The 19,803-nt window shown below is 42.4% G+C and overlaps 1 protein-coding gene across 2 annotated transcripts in view; it reads right to left on the bottom strand.

Moving 5' to 3' along the window:
* LOC115196133 (procollagen galactosyltransferase 1) overlaps window positions 1–19,803 on the bottom strand; it is a 36,208-nt gene that overhangs the window by 10,493 nt on the left and 5,912 nt on the right. For both annotated transcript variants that reach the window (XR_003878804.1, XM_029756733.1), the window contains exon 2: window positions 81–191. Coding sequence is in view for 1 of the 2 variants with exons in the window: in XM_029756733.1 (XP_029612593.1) it covers window positions 81–191 (111 nt within the window). In the remaining variant the exon portion in view is untranslated. The remainder of the gene's footprint in view (window positions 1–80; window positions 192–19,803) is intronic.

Below are 19,803 nucleotides of genomic sequence, written 5' to 3' on the forward strand. Positions count from 1 at the left end.
AAGCGTTCCCTCCTGAATAAATGACACAGACAGATACAGAAACACACACAGTTTATAAAGTGAACATGAGAGGAACTCACGTGGGCTCCTCCTGCGGCCTCCACTCCACATAGTGGTAGAGTTTTTGGACCTTGACGAGCCAGTCACGCAGGATGGCTGTAGTGTTGTCCACATTGTGGTCCGTCGCTACCCTGTACAACACAGAGACAGAGGCACATTATTATTACAGGCAGGATTCATTTGTTCCTTTTCTGGATAACAGTGTAAGGGGTAATAAGCACACAGACACACAGGAGCAGTGGCATTGGAAGTAGACCTGAGTAAAGTAGAGACAGTGAATGCGAAAGATCATATCAGGGCTCAGATGACAGTACTTCAGTTTTCACTTCATTGTGGCCTATTGTCAGGAGCTGTGGGATACTGACTCCAGCATTGAATTCCATACAAGCATGTCGTACACCCATACCAAAGCAGCTCTAATATCCACCACCCATCCTTTCCGGTTTACTAAAAAACTGAAAATATACTAAATAAGCAAGAATGCTGGGGAAGTGAAACTTTATGGTTATTAGCTACTGAAAAGGACTGTGTGTTTGAGAGACGTCTTGTGCCAGACTGACAGTTTGCGTGCCTGATTCCATTCTGCTGAGGTTCCAACTAAAACCACATCTTCGGTCTATGTGAATAGGAACTGGGAATCCTGTTACAACTAGAGAACGACTGACTGATAATCAGCTGAGCTGATATATACCCGCTGATATTGGCCTTTTCTAGTCTTTATTTTGTACTTTTTACCCCAATTTCGTGATATCCAATTGGTAGTTACAGTCTTGTCCCATCGCTGCAACTCCCGTATGGACTTGGGAGAGTCGAGGGTCGAGAGCCATGCGTCCTCCGAAACTTGACCCTGCCAAGACGCACTGCTTCTTGACACACTGCTTCTTGACACACTGCTCGCTGAACACGGAAGCCAGCCGCACCAATGTGTCGGAGAAAACACCGTACAGTTGGAGACCGAAGTCAGCATGCATGTGCCAGGCCTCCACAAAGAGTCGCTAAAGCGCGATTTGACAAGGACATCCCAGCCGGCCAAACCCTCCCCTAAACCGGACAACACTGGGCTAATTATGTGCCACCTCATGGGTCTCCCGGTTGTGGCCGGCTGCGACACAGCCGGGATCGAACCCAGATCTATAGTGACTAGAGGTCGACCTATTAATCGGAATGGCCGAATAATTAGGGCCGATTTCAAGTTCAGAACAATCGGTAAATCTGCATTTTTGGACACCGATTGCCGCCGATTACATTGCACTCCACGAGGAGACTGCGTGTGCAGCAAGAAGCCAAGGTAAGTTGCTAGCGAGCATTAAACTTACCTTATAAAAAAAAAATCTAACATAATCACTAGTTAACTACACGTTTGATGATATTACTAGTTTATCTAGCTTGTCCTGCGTTGCATATAATTGATGCGGTGCCTGTTAATTTCTCATCAAATCACAGCCTACTTCGCCAAACGGGTGATTTAACAAGCGCATTCGCCAAAAAAAAGCACTGTCGTTACACCAATGTGTGCCTAACCATAAACATCAAACAAGTGTATATTTTTAAACCTGCATATTTAGTTAATATTGCCTGCTAACATGAATTTCTTTTAACTAGGGAAATTGTGTCACTTCTCTTGCGTTCCGTGCAAGCAGAGTCAGGGTATATGCAGCAGTTTGGGCCGCCTGGCTCGTTGCGAACTGTGTGAAGACCATTTCTTCCTAACAAAGACTAATTAATTTGCAAGAATTGTGACATAACATTGAAGATTGTGCAATGTAACAGCAATATTTAGACTTAGGGTTGCCACCCGTTAGATAAAACACGGAACGGTTCCGTATTTCACGGAAAGATTTTACCATATTAATGACCTATGGCTCGTATTTCTGTGTGTTATTATGTTATAATTAAGTCTATGATTTGATATTTAATTGAGTGGTGGAAGGCAGCAGCATGCTCGTAAGCATTCATTCAAACAGCACTTTCCTGCATTTGCCAGCAGCTCTTCGCTGTGCTTCAAGCATTGAGCTATTAATGACTTCAAGCCTATCAACTCCCGAGATTAGGCTGGTGTAACCGATGTGAAATGGCTAGCTAGTTAGCGGGGTGCGCGCTAATAGCGTTTCAATCGGTGACGTCACTCGCTCTGAGACCTCGAAGTAGTTGTTCCCCTTGCTCTGCAAGGGCTGCGGCTTTTGTGGAGCGATGGGTAACGATGCTTCGAGCCCAGATAGGGGCGAGGAGAGGGACGGAAGCTATACTCTTACACTGGCAATAATATAGTGCCTATAAGAACATCCAATAGTCAAAGGTATATGAAATACAAATGGTATATAGAGAAATAGTCCTATAATAACTACAACCTAGAACTTCTTACCTGGGAATATTGAAGACTCATGTTATTAAAAGGAACCACCAGCTTTCATATGGTCTCATGTTCTGAGCAAGGAACTTAAACGTTAGCTTTTTTACATGGCACATATTGCACTTTTACTTTCTTCTAAATTGATTTTATTGATGTATTATATGAAGTTAAAATAAAAAGTGTTCATTCAGTATTGTTGTAATTGTCATTATTACAAATAAATAAAATCGTCCGATTAATCGGTATCGGCTTGTTTTCGTCCGCCAATAATCGGTATCGGCGTTCAAAAATCACAATCGGTCGACCTCTAGTAGTGACGCCTCTAACACTGCGATGCAGTGCCTTAGACCGCTGCGCCACTCGGGAGGCAGGCCTTTTCTAGTCTATCGGCTATTGGCCCATCTCTAACGGCTTTGCTGATAGTCCCTCTGCATAGCAAAACTGCAGCTATGCCAGCCGCCACTCACCGTCTGAACGGATGCAAATGAATGTCTAGCTGGGAAAATCAGCAGCAAGCTAGCTCATTCTCCAAAAGAAAGGTGGAGTATTGAGAAATGGATGAATTGACAGTGACAAAAATCAAATAATTTTTGTTAATTCAGTAATAATAAGGTAATCTAGTCACGTTCGCATACACCGATTCATGGACCGTCTATATCCGGGTTGCATCCGGTTTATATGGACCAACATCACGTCAATAGCACTCAGTGTGCACAGAGAGTAGCGCGAGAAGCGATGACGTCAACACATCATCCAAAAACATGTCAGACGAAAATAAAATGGTAATATCTTCGCCTGTGAGTGATGAAAAACAATTGGCCTCAGCGACAATTATTTGAATAATTCAATGGATGTTTTGTGCACAAAGGCAATGACTAGAAAATTCCTAATAAGACATTTTAATCTGACTTCTCTATGTGGCCGTGTACCGAAATCGTCTTTTTGGGCCGGGGCATTAGTTAAACTGTAATACCGATGCAAAACTGTAGGAGCAGTCAAAACCATGCTTCTAGATCAGAACCCTGAAATTAATACAGGTTTAGGAGATATTATACGTTGTGTACTATGAAATAATATCAATCAGTTAAATTTACCTTATGAATTATAAAGCCTTTTATGCTTCATTTTAATAAAATCATTTTAAAAAGTGATGTTAGCTAATGAAAATGGTCTCATAGAACAAAACGTATAAGATCTAAGCCTGTGTTTACCAGAGGCCTATCAACAACAAAAAAATACAAAAACTCATTCATTTTCTCATACCCTTTGTCCAACGAACTATGGCGGAGTTAGTGCCTACAAAAATGCGTCTTTACTATTGCTCTCTAGCTGGCTAGATAAACATGGTGCTAAAATATCAGATAGGCGCTAATAGCAAATGTGGCTAGCTAGCTACATGCACCATTTTCGGCAACGAGCCACCTGACTTGCTGAGTAACGTTAGCTATTTACTGGTTTGCTGATCTGACCAGCCGCAATCGTATCCGTATATTGACGTGCATCATCGTTTCATAGTTTTTCCTATCTTTGCTCTCCTTGTAAGATATTATGCACATTTATGGCTTGGTAGCAAATGTCATCGCCATTGAGCTAGTTCTCATTGTAGCAGTAAACAGAGCCAAGTGATACACTACATGACCAAAAGTATGTGGACACCTGCTCGTCGAACATCTTGCTATGACTGTCATATGTTGTTGTTTTATCTACCTCAGTTGAGCAAGTCAGTCTGGATAAGAGTGTCTCCTAAATTACCAAAATGTATATGTCAACAGAACATGCCAAAATGAACTGCAAAGCACACTAGGTATTATTATTGGCCTTGTTTCAGGGCGGAGCTCATTAAAATAAATCAAATCAAATTTGATTTGTCACATACACGAGTTTAGCAGATGTTATTGCGGGTGTAGCGAAATACTTGTGCTTATAGTTCCGAAAGTGCAGCAATATCTAACAAGTAATATCTAACAATTTCTCAACAAATACCTAATACACACACATCTAAGTAAAGGAATTAAGAATATATAAATATATGGACGGGCAATGTCAGATCGGCATAGACTGAGATACAGTAGACAGTATAGAATAGAGTATATACATATGAGATGAGTAATGCAAGATATATAAACATTATTAAAGTTACATTATTTATAGTGACTAGTGTTCCATTTATTAGTGGCCAATGATTTCAAGTCTGTTTGCAGGCTGCAGCCTCTCTGTGCTAGTGATGGCTATTTAACAGTCTGATGGCCTTGAGATTGAAAAACAGCTTCGGTCTCTCGGTCCCAGCTTTGATGCACCTGCACTGACCTCGCCTTCTGGATGATAACTGTGTGAACAGGCAGTGGCTTGGGTGGTTGTTGTCCTTAATGATCTTTTTGGCATTCCTGTGACATCAGGTGCTGTAGGTGTCCTGGAGGGCAGGTAGTATGCCCCCGGGGATGCGTTGTGCAGACCGCACCACCCTCTGGAGAGCCCTGCGGTTGTGAGCGGTGCAGTTGCCATACCAGGTGGTGATACAGCCCGACGGGATGCTCTCTATTGTGCATCTAATTCTTCAGCCTCCTGAGATTGAAGAGGCGCTGTTGTGCCTTCTTCACTACACTCTCTGTGTGGGTGGACCATTTCAGTTTGTCCGTGATGTGTACGCCGAGGAACTTAACTTTCCACCTTCTCCACTGTCGATGTGGATTGGGGGCTGCTCCCTCTGCTGTTTCCTGAAGTCCATGATCATCTCCTTTGTTTTGTTGACGTTGAGTGAGGTTATTTTCCTGACACCACACTACCAGAGCCCTCATCGTTGATGGTAATAAAGCCTACTACTGTTGTGTCATCTGCAAACTTGATGATTGAGTTGGAGGCGTGCATGGCCACGCAGTCATGGGTGAACAGGGAGTACAGGAAGGGGGCTGAGCATGCACCCTTGTGGGGCCCCAGTGTTGAGGATCCGCGAAGTGGAGGTGTTGTTCCCTACCTTCACCACCTGGGGGCGGCCCGTCAGGAAGTCCAGGACCCAATTGCACAGGTCAGGGTTCAGACCCAGGGCCTCGAGCTTGGAGGGTACTATGGTGTTTAATGCTGAGCTATAGTCAATTAACAGCATTCTTACATAGGTATTCCTCTTGTCCAGATGGGATAGGGCAGTGTGCAGTCGATTGCATCGTCTGTGGACCTATTGGGGCGGTAAGCAAATTGGAGTGGGTCTAGGGTGACAGGTAAGGTGGAGGTGATATGATCCTTGACTAGTCTCTCAAAGCACTTAATGATGACAGAAGTGAGTGCTACCAGGCGATAGTCATTTAGTTCCGTTACCTTTACATTCTTGGGTACAGGGACAATGGTGGCCATCTTGAAGCATGTGGGGACAGCAGACTGGGAAAGGGAGAGATTGAATATGTCTGTAAACACACCAGCCAGCTAGTTTTCACATGCTCTGAGGACATGACTAGGGATGCCGTCTGGGCCGGGAGCCTTGCGAGGGTTAACATGTATTAAATGTCTTAAATGTCTCATGTCGGCCACGGAGAAGGAGAGCCCACAGTCCTTGGTAGCTGGGAGCAAGGCGTCGGTGTCTGCGACGTAGCTGGTTTTCCTTTTGTAGTCCGTGATTGTCTGTAGACCCTGCCACATACGTCTCGTGTCTGAGCTGTTGAATTGCGACTCCACTTTCTCTGTACTGACGTTTTGCCTGTTTTGATTGCCTTACGGAGGGAATGACCACTCTGTTTGTATTCTGCCATATTCCCAGTCACCTTGCCATGGTTAAATGCGGTGGTTCGCGCTTCAGTTTAGGACGAATGCTGCCATCTATCCATGGTTTCTGGTTAGGGTAGGTTTTAATTGTCACAGTGGGTACAACATCTCCTATACACTTCTTGATAAAATCAGTAACCGTCTCAGTGTACACGTCAATATTATTCTCCGAAGCTACCTGGAACATATCCCAGTCTGTGTGATCAAAGCAATCTTGAAGCGTGGATTCCGATTGGTCAGACGAGCGTTGAATAGTCCTTAGCACGGGTATTTCCTGTTTGAGTTTCTGCCTATAGGAAGGGAGGAGCAAAATGGAGTCGTGGTCAGATTTGCCGAAAGGAGGGCGGGGGAGGGCCTAGTATGCATCCTGAAAGTTGAAGAAGCAATGGTCCAGTGTTTTTCCAGCGCGAGTGCTACAGTCGATATGCTGATAGAATTTAGAAAGCCTTTTCCTCAAATTTGCTTTGTTAAAATCCCCCTCTTCAATAAATGCAGCCTCAGGATATATGGTTTCCAGTTTGCATTAAGTCCAGTGAAGTTCCTTGTCTTAGCAAAGGGACTGAATACTTATGTAAAAAAATAAACGTAAATACATTTTTAAAAACCTGTTTTCGTTTTGTCATTATGGGGTATTGTTTGAAGATTGATGAGGAAAATGTTTTATTGAATCCATTTTAGAATAAGGCTGTAACGTAAGAAAACGTGGAAAAAGTCAAGGGGTCTGAATACTTTCCGAATGCAGGTGAGACAACAACATATCACAATTGAATCAAGTACTTTTTCCCCTCAACAAACATTTAAACATATACATTTAGTTAATTTAGCAGATTCTGTTGTCACACCATAGTGTATCAGACTTCTGATACAAATGCAGGGTGAACCGCTATAAACATTTTTTATCGAAAAGTATTTTGTATTTTGAAAATACATTAGAGTGTAGTTCAGTCGTGTAATTCCAATTCCAACATATTTAAAAGTAATTAAAATACGTATTTCAAATACATTCAACAGAAATACTGCCCATTTCGAATCAGTTGTAGGCTAATATAAGTCCGAAATGGAAGACAAATAGATTTTGTTACCAATAGCACCATAGCTACACTCCACTGATAAGTCAAAACAAGCTCAATAACTCAATGCATGCACACTCCTATTGAATATGCATTCACCTGTATTGTGAGTAGGTCTATGCCATCTTAATTTACCAAGTTTATCAAGAGATTTACCATTCAAGTAAAATAATGTTATGTAATTAAATTGGTAAAAATAAAGTCAAATGTATTGTGTGATTTTAAAATGTATGTATTAACAAATATACACTGCTGTCTCTGGAAAATTGTCATCAAAATGTTCAAATGTAATGATATTGAATATCAGCCTAAAATATCGGCCATTGGCCTCCTTGACCCCCAAAAATTGGTATTGGCCCTAAAAAAAATCCATATCTATAAGGGCACAAGGCGAGACCCAGATGCATACACAGGAGGCAGATGGTAAGAGTCTTTGAAGTTTATTAAATCCAAACAGGGGTAGGCAAAAGAATGGTCGTGTAAAGGCAAAAGGTCAAAACCAGTTCAGAGTCCAGGAGGTACCGAAGGTCAGACAGGCTCGAGGTCAGGGCAAGCAGAATGGTCAGGCAGGCGGGAATGGAGTCCAGAAAACTGTCAAGGGTCAAAACCGGGAGGACTAGCAAAAAGAGAATAGAAAAGGAGTATGGAAAGCACGCTGGTTGACTTGAAAACATACAAGATGAACTGGCTCAGAGACAGGGATAAATACACCAGAGAAAATAAGTGACACCTGGAGGGGGTGGAAACAATCACAAGGACAGGTGAAACAGATCAGAGTGTGACAATATCGGTCGTTCTCTAGTTACAACACCTATCACTCCTCCTGAGCCCTAGGCCCCGTCAAGAGACAACCCCTATCCCCTACCTTCTTTAGGCATGTAGATCTGAGAGGATTGGCTAGGTAGGCTACTCTATAAGCAGAGGGCAATGAGGAGCGAACTATCTTCATGTTTAGTCTGCAGGCCTTCCTGTCAATTTCTTCCAGATCAGTGCCTCGGGGTTAGGAGCTAGGGGCTGTTTCTGGATGGGGCACTATGGGAGGAGCTACTTCCCATATTGCTTAGCCTTAACCTATCCAAATCCTGCAGAATAGTGCCTAGGGGTTGTTTCCAAACAGGCAACAGAGTCAGAGTGCTGGTCTGGCCTAAACCTCTAGGCACAACAGTGCCACTGACAGCTTATAATTCTCCAGTCCTAATAGCAGGCAGCCAAAGCAGGTTCTATCTTCTCAGTGTGGAGTGGAGTGCTGATGTCACACTGGTCTGTGAAAACACTGCAGCTCCTTGCTAAGTTTGTTCACTCCTGTCTCCTCATTCTAGCTGTCCAAGATTTACTTACATACTCATCAAACTCCCGATTACATAAACCAAGACCTCTCCAAGTCGTGTACAGTCGAAATCCGATCCTCCTCTGCTCTCCAGAAACCATATGCAGGGGTAGCCTACAAATGTCATTCTGCCCAAGCCATTGGTTGTGTAGATCCAGATAGGCCTATTCCAATAATGACATTTTCCATTCATTTTGGATCTCAGGCATATACAGTTGAATTCAGACATTTACATACACCTTAGCCATATACATTTAAACTCAGTTTCTCACAATTCCTGACATTTAATCCTAGTAAAATTTCCCAGTTTTTTGCTGTTGTTTTTTGTACCTTTATTTAACTAGGCAAGTCAGTTAGATCAGTTAGGATCACCACTTTATTTTAAGAATGTGAATTGTCAGAATAATAGAGAGAATTATTTATTTCAGCTTTTATTTCTTTCATCACATTCCCAGTGGGTCATAAGTTTACATACACTCAATTAGTATTTGGTAGCATTGCTTTTAAATAGTTTAACCTCTCTGGGGTATGTGGGACGCTAGTGTCAACAGCCAGTGAAATAGCAGGGCGGCAAATTCAAAACAACAAAAATCTCATAATTCAAATTTCTCAAACATACAAATTCTATATCCCATTTTAAAGATACACTTCTCGTTAATCCAACCACATTGTCCGATTTCAAAAAGGCTTTACGGCGAAAGCATAACATTAGATTATGTTAGAACAGCGCCGAGACAAGAAAAACCACACAGCCATTTTCCAAGCAAGGAGAGGCGTCACAAAAACCAGAAATACAACTAAAATGAATCACTAACCTTTGACGATCTTCATCAGATGACACTCTCAGGACTCAATGTTACACAATACATGTATGTTTTGTTCGATAAAAGTTCATATTTATAGCCAAAAACCCCATTTTACATTGGCGCATGATGTTCAGAAAATGTTTTGCCTCCCAAAACTTCCGGTGAATGAGCACATCAATTTACAAAAATACTCATCATAAACGTTGATAAAATTTACAACAGTTATTGAAAGAATTATAGATACACTTCTCCTTAATGCAACCGCTGTGTCAGATTTCAAAATAGCTTTACGGCGAAAGCACATTGTTCAATATTCTGAGTACAGAGCTCAGCCATCAAAGCAAGCTATACAGTTACCCGCCAAGTTCTGGAGTCAACAAAACTCAGAAATAGTATTATAAATCTTCACTTACCTTTGCTGATCTTCGTCGGAATGCACTCCCAGGACTCCCACAAGAAATGTTAGTTTTGTTCGATAACATATTTATGTCCAAATACCTACCGCGCGTTCAGATCACTATTCCAAAAGGCATAATGAACGAGCGCAAAACCCGAGACGAAAAGTCAAAAAATTCCATTAACGTTCGTAGAAACATGTCAAACGATGTTTACAATCAATCCTTAGGGTCTTTTTTGTCATAAATATTTGATAATAATATTCCAACCGGACAATAGCGTATTCATTACAGAGGAAAAAGAAGGAACGGTGCGCCTGCGTGACTGCGCAATAAAACAACTAATTTGCCTCAGGCAGTCTACTTGTTGAGTCAGCTCTTATTCTCTCCCCAGTAACAGTAGAAGCATGGAACAAGGTTCTAAAGACTGTTGACATCTAGTGGAAGCCTTAGGAAGTGCAAAATGACCCCACAGACACTGTAGTTTGGATAGGCGATTGCCTATCCAAGAAAAAATCCAACCAGGAAGTGGTTTGTAGTTTTTCAAGTGATTACTTGAAAAACTACAAACCACTTCCTGGTTGGATTTTTTCTCGGGTTTTTGCCTGCCATATGAGTTCTGTTATACTCAGAGACATCATTCAAACAGTTTCAGAAACGTCAGTGTTTTCTATCCAAATCTACTAATAATATGCATATCCTACCTTCTGGGCCCAAGTAGCAGGCAGTTTAATGTGGGCAGGTTAATCATCTGAATTTCTGAATACTGCCCCCTGTCACCAAGAAGTTAACTTGGGTCAAACGTTTCAGGTAGCCTTCCACATGCTTCCCACAATAAGTTGGGTGAATTTTGGCCCATTCCTCCTGACAGAGCTGGTGTTACCGAGTCAGGTTTGTAGGCCTCCTTGCTCGCACACGCTTTTCAGTTCTGCCCACAAATTTTCAATAGGATTGAGGTCAGGGCTTTGTGATGGCCACTCCAATACCTTGACTTTGTTGTCCTTAAACCATTTTGCCACAACTTTGGAAGTATGCTTGGGGTCATTGTCCATTTGGAAGATCCATTTGCGACCAAGTTTTAACTTGATGTCATGAGATTTTGCTTCAACATATCCACATAATTTTCCATCCTCATGAAGCCATCTAATTTGTAAAGTGCACCAGTCCCTCCTGCAGCAAAGCACCCCCGCAACATGATGCTGCCACCCCCGTGCTTCACGGTTGGGATGGTGTTCTTTGGCTTGCAAGCCTCCCCCTTTTACCTCCAAACATAACGATGGTCATTATGGCCAAACAGTTCTATTTTTGTTTCATCAGACCAGAGGACATTTCTCCAAAAAGTACGATCTTTGTCCCCATGTGCAGTTGCAAACCGTAGTCTGGCTTTTTTATGGCGGTTATGGAGCAGTGGCTTTTTCCTTGCCGAGTGGCCTTTCAGGTTATGTCGATATAGGACTCATTTTACTGTGGATATAGATACTTTTGTACCCGTTTCCTCCAGCATCTTCACAAGGTCCTTTGCTGCTGTTCTGGGATTGATTTGCACTTTTCGCACCAAAGTACGTTAATCTCCAGGAGACAAAACGCGTCTCCTTTCTGAGCGGTACGACGGCTGCGTGGTCCCATGGTGTTAATACTTGAGTACTATTGTTTGTACAGATGAACGTGGTACCTTCAGGCATTTGGAAATTGCTCCCAAGGATGAACCAGACTTGTGGAGATCTACAATTGTTTTTCTGAGGTCTTGGCTGATTTCTTTTGATTTTCCCATGATGTCATGTAAACTTCTGACCCACTGGAATTGTGATACAGTGAATTGTAAGTGAAATAATCTGTCTGTAAACAATTGTTGGAAAAATTACTTGTGTCATGCACAAAGTGGATGTCCTAACCGACAAGTTTTAATGACTCCAACCTTAGTGTATGTAAACTTCAGTCTTCAACTGTAGCTGGATCTATACAAAAATGGTCTGGAGCTGGGACGTGGAATTATCTCAACGTGAGCTGACAAAACATTGATGTTACAGTGAAATGTCCTTAAGCCTATTATTGAAATCCAGGTGCAAAACTGTTTGTTACTGTAAGGCTGTGTTTATAACATAGCTATATGTTTATGAAAGAACATTAACAACGTTTTAAAACATTGGAAACTTAATGGGCTTACAAACATCTAAACAAAATGCTTTACTTTGTTGTCTACCAGGCGTCCTTACCTAACACATATTACAAGTATAACATTGAATAAAAATAGCTTTTTTTTACACAAGCAGTAACAATGGAGTATAGCCTAAGCCCACACATATACCACAGTTAGGCTGGTATATTCAAAGACTAGTCTAGCCAGAACTCTGTGGTATATTGTGACCCCACTACACTGTTGCCCATTAATGGAGGTAGACCTAAAGTAGGTGAGTGAAGATAATTTTAGAGCATTCCAATCCTCTCCAGCCCGGCCCCAACCCCAGCCAATCATACAGCTTGGGCCTCAGAGCCTCATACCCAGGGGTAGGGTGACTGTTTGAGCATGTTGTTTGGGTGTAAATGGTGAACCCCATCCCCCCTTCCCTTCCCCATTGTCCCACCCTCAATGGTATAATGAAGTCTATTTCTTGTGATGTTTTTCGTCCTAACATACAGACAGCTGTGAAATCGGCTGGCTGTCTACCACCAGCCAGCCGATGGTAGACAGATGTTTACAGAACCTAGGGCTAGATCTCCATTTGCCACTTCCTATTCTGGTTCAGGTCAGGAGTATGCAGCGGTGAAAGTAAGCTGGTAGGGTCCAGCACAGAGTACAGGCAAAATAAATAGTGGGGGTATGCCATTCCAGTAAAACATGAGCCTATCACAATAATTAAAGCATAGATTCCAAAAAAACTAAGCTATTACACTATTTATCATTGCTGCATGTCAGTTGCATGAAAAATGTGTGGAATACGCTCCAAAATGTGTGGTTCCAGATAACACTGAAATTTTGCCAAGACAGAGATGAGTGGCCGAGATGTGCGTGGACAGCACTGTACGCATCAATTCAGGTTACAAGACTTGTAGGCCTAATGAATGAGACTAATAGAATGTCATTCATAAGACTTTGGTGTTTTGTAACTGATGTCTCTTTGTATTTATCAAATGGCGGGTGCACAGTAGAGGTCTTCACAGATCCAAAATGTTGGACCCGTTCCGAAATGGACCTGGCACTTTCCCACCCAGACATGATATGCAAAAATATTTTATTTATATAGGGAGACCCGTTCCAGACAGACCCGAAGAAAACTAGACCTGTTCCGTATAAACCTGGTTGGATCCAGAACTTGTCCGATCAGAGTGAGGAAAGCAGCAGAAAATACATTTAAGCTACTTTATTATCTGGAGCTGATAATGCGTGCGAGGAGGGAGAGAGGTGCCGCGCTAACGGCTCGTGTTCACTAGCATACCGTAAATTGCCGCGTACCGCTTCGGCCGCCCAGAGTGGCTCGCTTGTGGGCGTGCTGGCAGAATATGGCAGAAGTTTGGTTGTGCATCAAGAATTCAGCATAGAAAGTTTGTATGAAGGTCTGGTTATTAAATGGGTAAATAGTTCAATCCATTCTCCATTTCATGAATTTATTCACAGGTAAATAGTCCACATGGCTGGGAAAACCTATTCAAGTAAGTAAATACATTTCGAAAATGTAAATAAAAACGATGTATTATTAGCTAACTAGCTAAAGTGCAGGCTAACTCAAATGAGCTGGTAACGTAGCTAGCTAGCCAACTTTACATAATGTATATCTAGCTAAGTGAATTAAATATCACCGGCTACCTAACTTCATATTAGCTAGCCATCTTGATGTATTTATCATTGTAAAAAACAAAACTCCAAATGCATTTCTAGGTAGCTCGCTAACAGCCATGGAAGAGGGTGAAAGGAAAGCAGCTCCAACTGACAAAGGGAGAGAGTAGGCTATTCTGGATAGGGCAGGTACTTCTGTGTATTTCCAATCCCCAGAAGTGAGGACAGAGGTAATAGTAACATAATATTCAGTGCTGTCTAATTTGAGTATAATGAAGTCTATTTCTTATGATGTTTTTCATCCTAACATACAGAGAGCTGTGAAATCCTGTCTGCAGATGAAGAGGTCCTAATAAAGAGCAGTGGTTCTCAGTCCTGGGGACTCAAAGGGGTGCTCATTATTGTTTTCGCCATAGAACTACACAGCTGTTTCAAATGATCAACTCATCATCAAGCTTCAAGTGGTATTTATGTATTCATTTGTGATGCTATCCTTGATATAATCCTGCTATTGTCACATTCTACACATGCACATGTGTGCACATGCATCCATCTATCCAATGTTATCATGATTTGTTATAAGAGATATTATACATGAGTAATCCACAATGACTTGGTGATGTAAACTCAATAAAAAAGAAACGTCCCTTTTTCAGGACCCTGTCTTTCAAAGATAATTCGTAAAAATCCAAATAACTTCACAGATCTTCATTGTAAAGGGTTTAAACAACTGTTTCCCATGATTGTTCAATGAACCATAAACAATTAATGAACATGCACCTATGGAATGGTCGTTAAGACACTAAAAGCTTACAGACAGTAGGCATTTAAGGTCACAGTTGAGGCCTTTCTACTGACTCTGAAAAACACCAAAAGAAAGACGCCCAGGGTCCCTGCTCATCTGCGTGAATGTGCCTTAGGCATGCTGCAAGGAGGCATGAGGAATGCAGATGTGGCTAGGGCAATAAATTGCAATGTCCGTACTGTGAGACGCCTAATGACAGCGCTACAGGGAGACAGGACAGAAAGCTGATCGTCACTGCAGTGGCAGACCATCGGTACATCCGAACATCACACCTGCGGGACAGGTACAGGATGGCAACAACAACTGCCCGAGTTACACCAGGAACGCACAATCCCTCCATCAGTGCTCAGACTGTCTGCAATAGGCTGAGAGAGGCTGGACTGAGGGCTTGTAGGCCTGTTGTAAGGCAGGTCCTCACCAGACATCACCGGCAACAACGTCGCCTATGGGCACAAACCCACCGTCGCTTGACCCAACAGGACTGGCAAAAAGTGCTCTTCACTGACAAGTCGCGGTTTTGTCTCACCAGGGGTGATGGTCGGATTCGCATTTATCGTCGAAGGAATGAGCGTTACACCGAGGCCTGTACTCTGAAGCGGGATCGATTTGGAGGTGGAGGGTCCGTCATTGTCTGGGGCGGTGTGTCACAGCCTCATCAGACTGAGCTTGTTGTCATTGCAGGCAATCTCAACGATGTGCGTTACAGGGAAGACATCCTCCTCTTTCATGTGGTACCCTTCCTGCAGGCTCATCCTGACATGACTCTCCAGCATGACAATGCCACCAGCCATACTGCTCCTTCTGTGCGTGATTTCCTGCAGGAATGTCAGTGTTCTGCCATGGCCAGTGAAGAGCCAGGAACTCAATCCCATTGAGCACGTCTGGGACCTGTTGGATCGGAGGGTGAGGGCTAGGGCCATGCCCCCCAGAAATGTCAGGGAATTTGCATGTGCCTTGGTGGAAGAGTGGGGTAATATCTCACAGCAAGAACTGGCAAATCTGGTGCAGTCCATGAGGAGGAGATGCACTGCAGTACTTAATGTATCTGGTGGAAACACCAGATACTGACTGTTACTTTTGATTTTGACCCCCCCTTTGTTCAGGGACACATTATTCCATTTCTGTTAGTCACAAGTCTGTGGAACTTGTTCAGTTTATGTCTCAGCTGTTGAATCTTATGTTCATACAAATATTTACAACGCAGTTGACATTTCTTTTTTTGCTGCGTTTATAAGTCTAATAATGACATTACCTTCCATATTCCTACAGATAACTTGCAACTGGAGATTCCTTCAAAACGATTGCCTACAGTTACCGTGTAGGGCACTGCACGGTTGGTTGACCAGGGCCATCTGGAACTGCCTGGTGGGGGAATATAGGCATGTGTTGAGGCTACCTGTGTCCTGCATAACTTCCTGAGGATGGACACGAGGATCCGGAGGGGACATGCAGCTCTCCGCCGTGTGCCAGAGGAGAGATCTGCTGCTCTGCAAGATGTTGCCAGGATGGGGCCCAACAATGCAGCACCGGAGGCAATCCATGTGCGGGAGATCTTCACCTCCTACTTCTTCGAAGGGGGTGCTGTTCCCTGGCAACAACAGACTACACTATGCACAACCAAAGGCTCTTTTAAGAGCCATCCACATTGCAATAAGAGCATTCTTCCATTTACTTAGCGATGTTAGCTGCAGTTATTCAATTCCCAGTCCCTCTCCCTTTGATTTCTATTTCTCAGTTGAGGGTGCTGTTCAGGTATGGGTGATGTCTGTATGGAAACAAAACAGGCTCTTTTAAGAGTCACCAAATTGAACAAATGTAGAACAATTAGACACCTCATAACCCACACCTTCACACTTGTGTATCAACCTGGTTGACGGATTGTGTTGTGCAAGTAAGCAGGCTCAGCTGTATAACTGTGGCTCCTTCCACCTTCAAAGAATAGGAAAGAGGACCAACGATGGAGAATAGTAAGACATGTCGTTATTTCTATTTACAGTGCATTCGGAAAGTATTCAGACTTTTTCCACTTTGTTACGTTACAGCCTTATTCTAAAATAAACTTATTTTTTCCCCCTCCTCAACCTACACACAATAACCCATAATGACAAAGCAAAAACAGGTTTAGTAATTTTAGCAAATCTATAATTTTTTTAAAAATACAACTGAACTATCACATTTATATAAGTATTCAGACCCTTTACTCAGTACTTTTCTGAAGTACCTTTGACAGCGACTACAGCATCGTCTACCTGGGTGTCACCCTACAAGCTTGAAATACCTGTATTTGGGGAGTTTCTCCCATTCTTCTCTGCAGATCCTCTCAAGCTCTGTCAGGTTTGATTTGGAGGGTCGCTGCACAGCTATTTTCAGGTCTCTCCAGAGATTTTCGATCAGGTTCAAGTCCGGGCTCTGGCTAGGCCACTCAGCGACATTCAGAGACTTTTCCTGAAACCACTCCTGCGTTGTCTTGGCTGTGTGCTTAGGGTCATTGTCCTCTTGGAAGTTGAACCTTCGCCCCCGTCTGAAGTCTTGAGCAGGTTTTCATCAAATATCTCTCTGTACTTTTCTCTGTTCATCTTTCCCTCGATCCTGACTGGTTTCCCAGTCACTGCCGCTGAAAAACATCCCCACAGCATTATGCTGCCACCACCATGCTTCATGGTAGGAATTGTGCCAGGTTTCCTCCAGACCTGATGCTTGGCATTCAGGCCAAAGAGTTCAATCTTGGTTTCATCAGACCAAAGAATCTTACTTGTCATAATCCATGAGTCTTTAGGTGCCTTTTGGCAAACTCCAAGCGGGCTGTCATGTGCCTTTTACTGAGGAGTGGTTTCCGTCTGGCCACTCTTCCATTAAAGGCCTGATTGGTGGAGTGCTGCAGAGATGGGAGAACTTTCCAGAAGGACAACCATCTTCACAGAGGAACTCTGGAGCTCTGTCAAGAGTGACCATCGGGTTCTTGGTCAACTTACCTGACGAAGGCCCTTCTCCCCGATTGCTCAGTTTGGCCGGGTGGCCAGCTCTAGAAAGATTCTTGGTGGTTACAAACTTCTTCCATTTAAGAATAATGGAGGCCACAGTGTTCTTGGGGACCTTCAATACTGCAGACATTTTTGTTGGTACCCTTCCCCAGATCTGTGCCTCGGTACAATCCTGTCTCGGTACTCTACGGACAATTCCTTCAGCCTCATGGCTTGGTTTTTGCTCTGACATGCACTGTCAACTGTGGGACCTTATATAGACAGGTGTGTGCTTTTCCAAATCATGTCCAATCAATTGAATTTACCACAGGTGGACTCCAATGAAGCTCAGTTTCTAGTCTCACAGCAAAGGGTCTGAATACTTATGTAAATAAGGTATATCTGTTAGTTATTCTTTATAAATGTGTAAAAAATGTAAAAAAAACAGTTTTCGCTTTGTCATTGTGTGTAGATTGAGGAAGAACATGTTTTATTTAATTAATTTTAGAATAAGGCTGTAACGTAAACTCTTTTTGAAAATATCAAGGGGTCTGAATACTTTCCGAATACACTGTATATACAGTTGAAGTCAAAAGTTCACATACACTTAGGTTGGAGTCATTAAAACTAGTTTTTCAAACACCACAAATATCTTGCTAACTTGTTATTATGGATAGGGGGCAGTATTTTCACGGCCGGATAAAAAACGTACCCAATTTAATCTGATTATTACTCCTGCCCAGAAACTAGTTTCTAAAACTGTTTGAATGGTGTCTGTGAGTATAACAGAACTCATTTGGCAGGCCAAAACCTGAGAAGATTCCAAACAGGAAGCGCCCTCTCTGACTATTTCTTGGCCTTCTTGATCATCTCTATCCAAAACAGGGGATCTCTGCTGTAACGTGACATTTTCTAACGCTCCCATAGGCTCTCAGAAGGCGCCAGAACGTTGAATGATGACTTTGCAGGCCATGGCTGAAAAACAGTAGCGCATTTGGATAGTGGTCGATCTGAGAACAATGAGACTGGGGGCGCGAGCACGAGAAGACTCCATGTTTTTATTTTTTCGTCTTTGAACGAAAACAGGGTTTCCCGGTCGGAATATTATCGCTTTTTTTTACGAGAGAAATCGCATAAAAATTGATTTTAAACAGCGTTTGACATGCTTCGAAGTACGGTAATGGAATATTTTGACATTTTTTCTCACGAAACGCGCCGGGCGCGTCACCCTTCTTTACCCTTCGGATAGGGTCTTGAACGCACAAATAAAACGCCGCGATTTGGATATAACTATGGATTATTTGGAACCAAACCAACATTTGTTATTGAAGTAGAAGTCCTGGGAGTGCATTCTGACGAAGAACAGCAAAGGTAATCCAATTTTTCTTATAGTAAATCGGAGTTTGGTGAGTACCAAACTTGGTGGGTGTCAAAATAGCTAGCCATGATGGCCAGGCTATCTACTCAGAATATTGCAAAATGTGCTTTCACCGAAAAGCTATTTTAAAATCGGACATAGCGATTGCATAAAGGAGTTCTGTATCTATAATGTTTAAAATAATTATGTTTTTTGTGAGCGTTTATCGTGAGTAATATAGTAAATTCACAGGAAGTGTTCGGTGGGAATGCTAGTTCTGAACGTCACATGCTAATGTAAAAAGCAGTTTTTTTATATAAATATGAACTTGATTGAACAAAACATGCATGTATTGTATAACATAATGTCCTAGGAGTGTCATCTGATGAAGATCATCAAAGGTTAGTGCTGCATTTAGCTGTGGTTTTGTTTTTTGTGACATTATATGCTAGCTTGAAAAATGGGTGTCTGATTATTTCTGGCTGGGTACTCTGCTGACATAATCTAATGTTTTGCTTTCACTGTAAAGCCTTTTTTAAATCGGACAGTGTGGTTAGATAAAGGAGAGTCTTGTCTTTAAAATGGTGTAAAATAGTAATATGTTTGAAAAATGGAAGTTTTGGGATTTTTGAGGAATTTGTAATTCGCGCCACGCCTATCATTGGATATTGGAGCAGGTGCTCCGCTAGCGGAACGTCTAGATGTAATTAACAAACTATAGTTTTGGCAAGTCGGTTAGGACATCCACTTTGTGCATGACACAAGAACATTTCCCAACAATTGTTTACAGACAGATTATTTCACTTATAATTCACTGTATTACAATTCCAGTGGGTCAGACATTTACATACACTAAATTGACTGTGCCTTTAAACAGCTTGGAAAATTCCAGAAAATAATGCGATGGCTTTAGAAGCTTCTGATAGGCTAATTGACATCATTTGAGTCAATTGGAGGTGTACCTGTGGATGTATTTCAAGGCCTACCTTCAAACTCAGTGCCTCTTTGCTTGACATCATGGAAAAATCAAAATAAATCAGCCAAGACCTCAGAAAAACAATTGTAGACCTCCACAAGTCTGGTTCATCCTTGGGAGCAATTTCCAAATGCCTGAAGGTCCCACGTTCATCTGTACAAACAATAGTACGCAA

This window comes from Salmo trutta, chromosome 1 (genome assembly GCF_901001165.1).
Source record: "Salmo trutta chromosome 1, fSalTru1.1, whole genome shotgun sequence".
Classification (NCBI taxonomy): Eukaryota; Metazoa; Chordata; class Actinopteri; order Salmoniformes; family Salmonidae; genus Salmo; species Salmo trutta.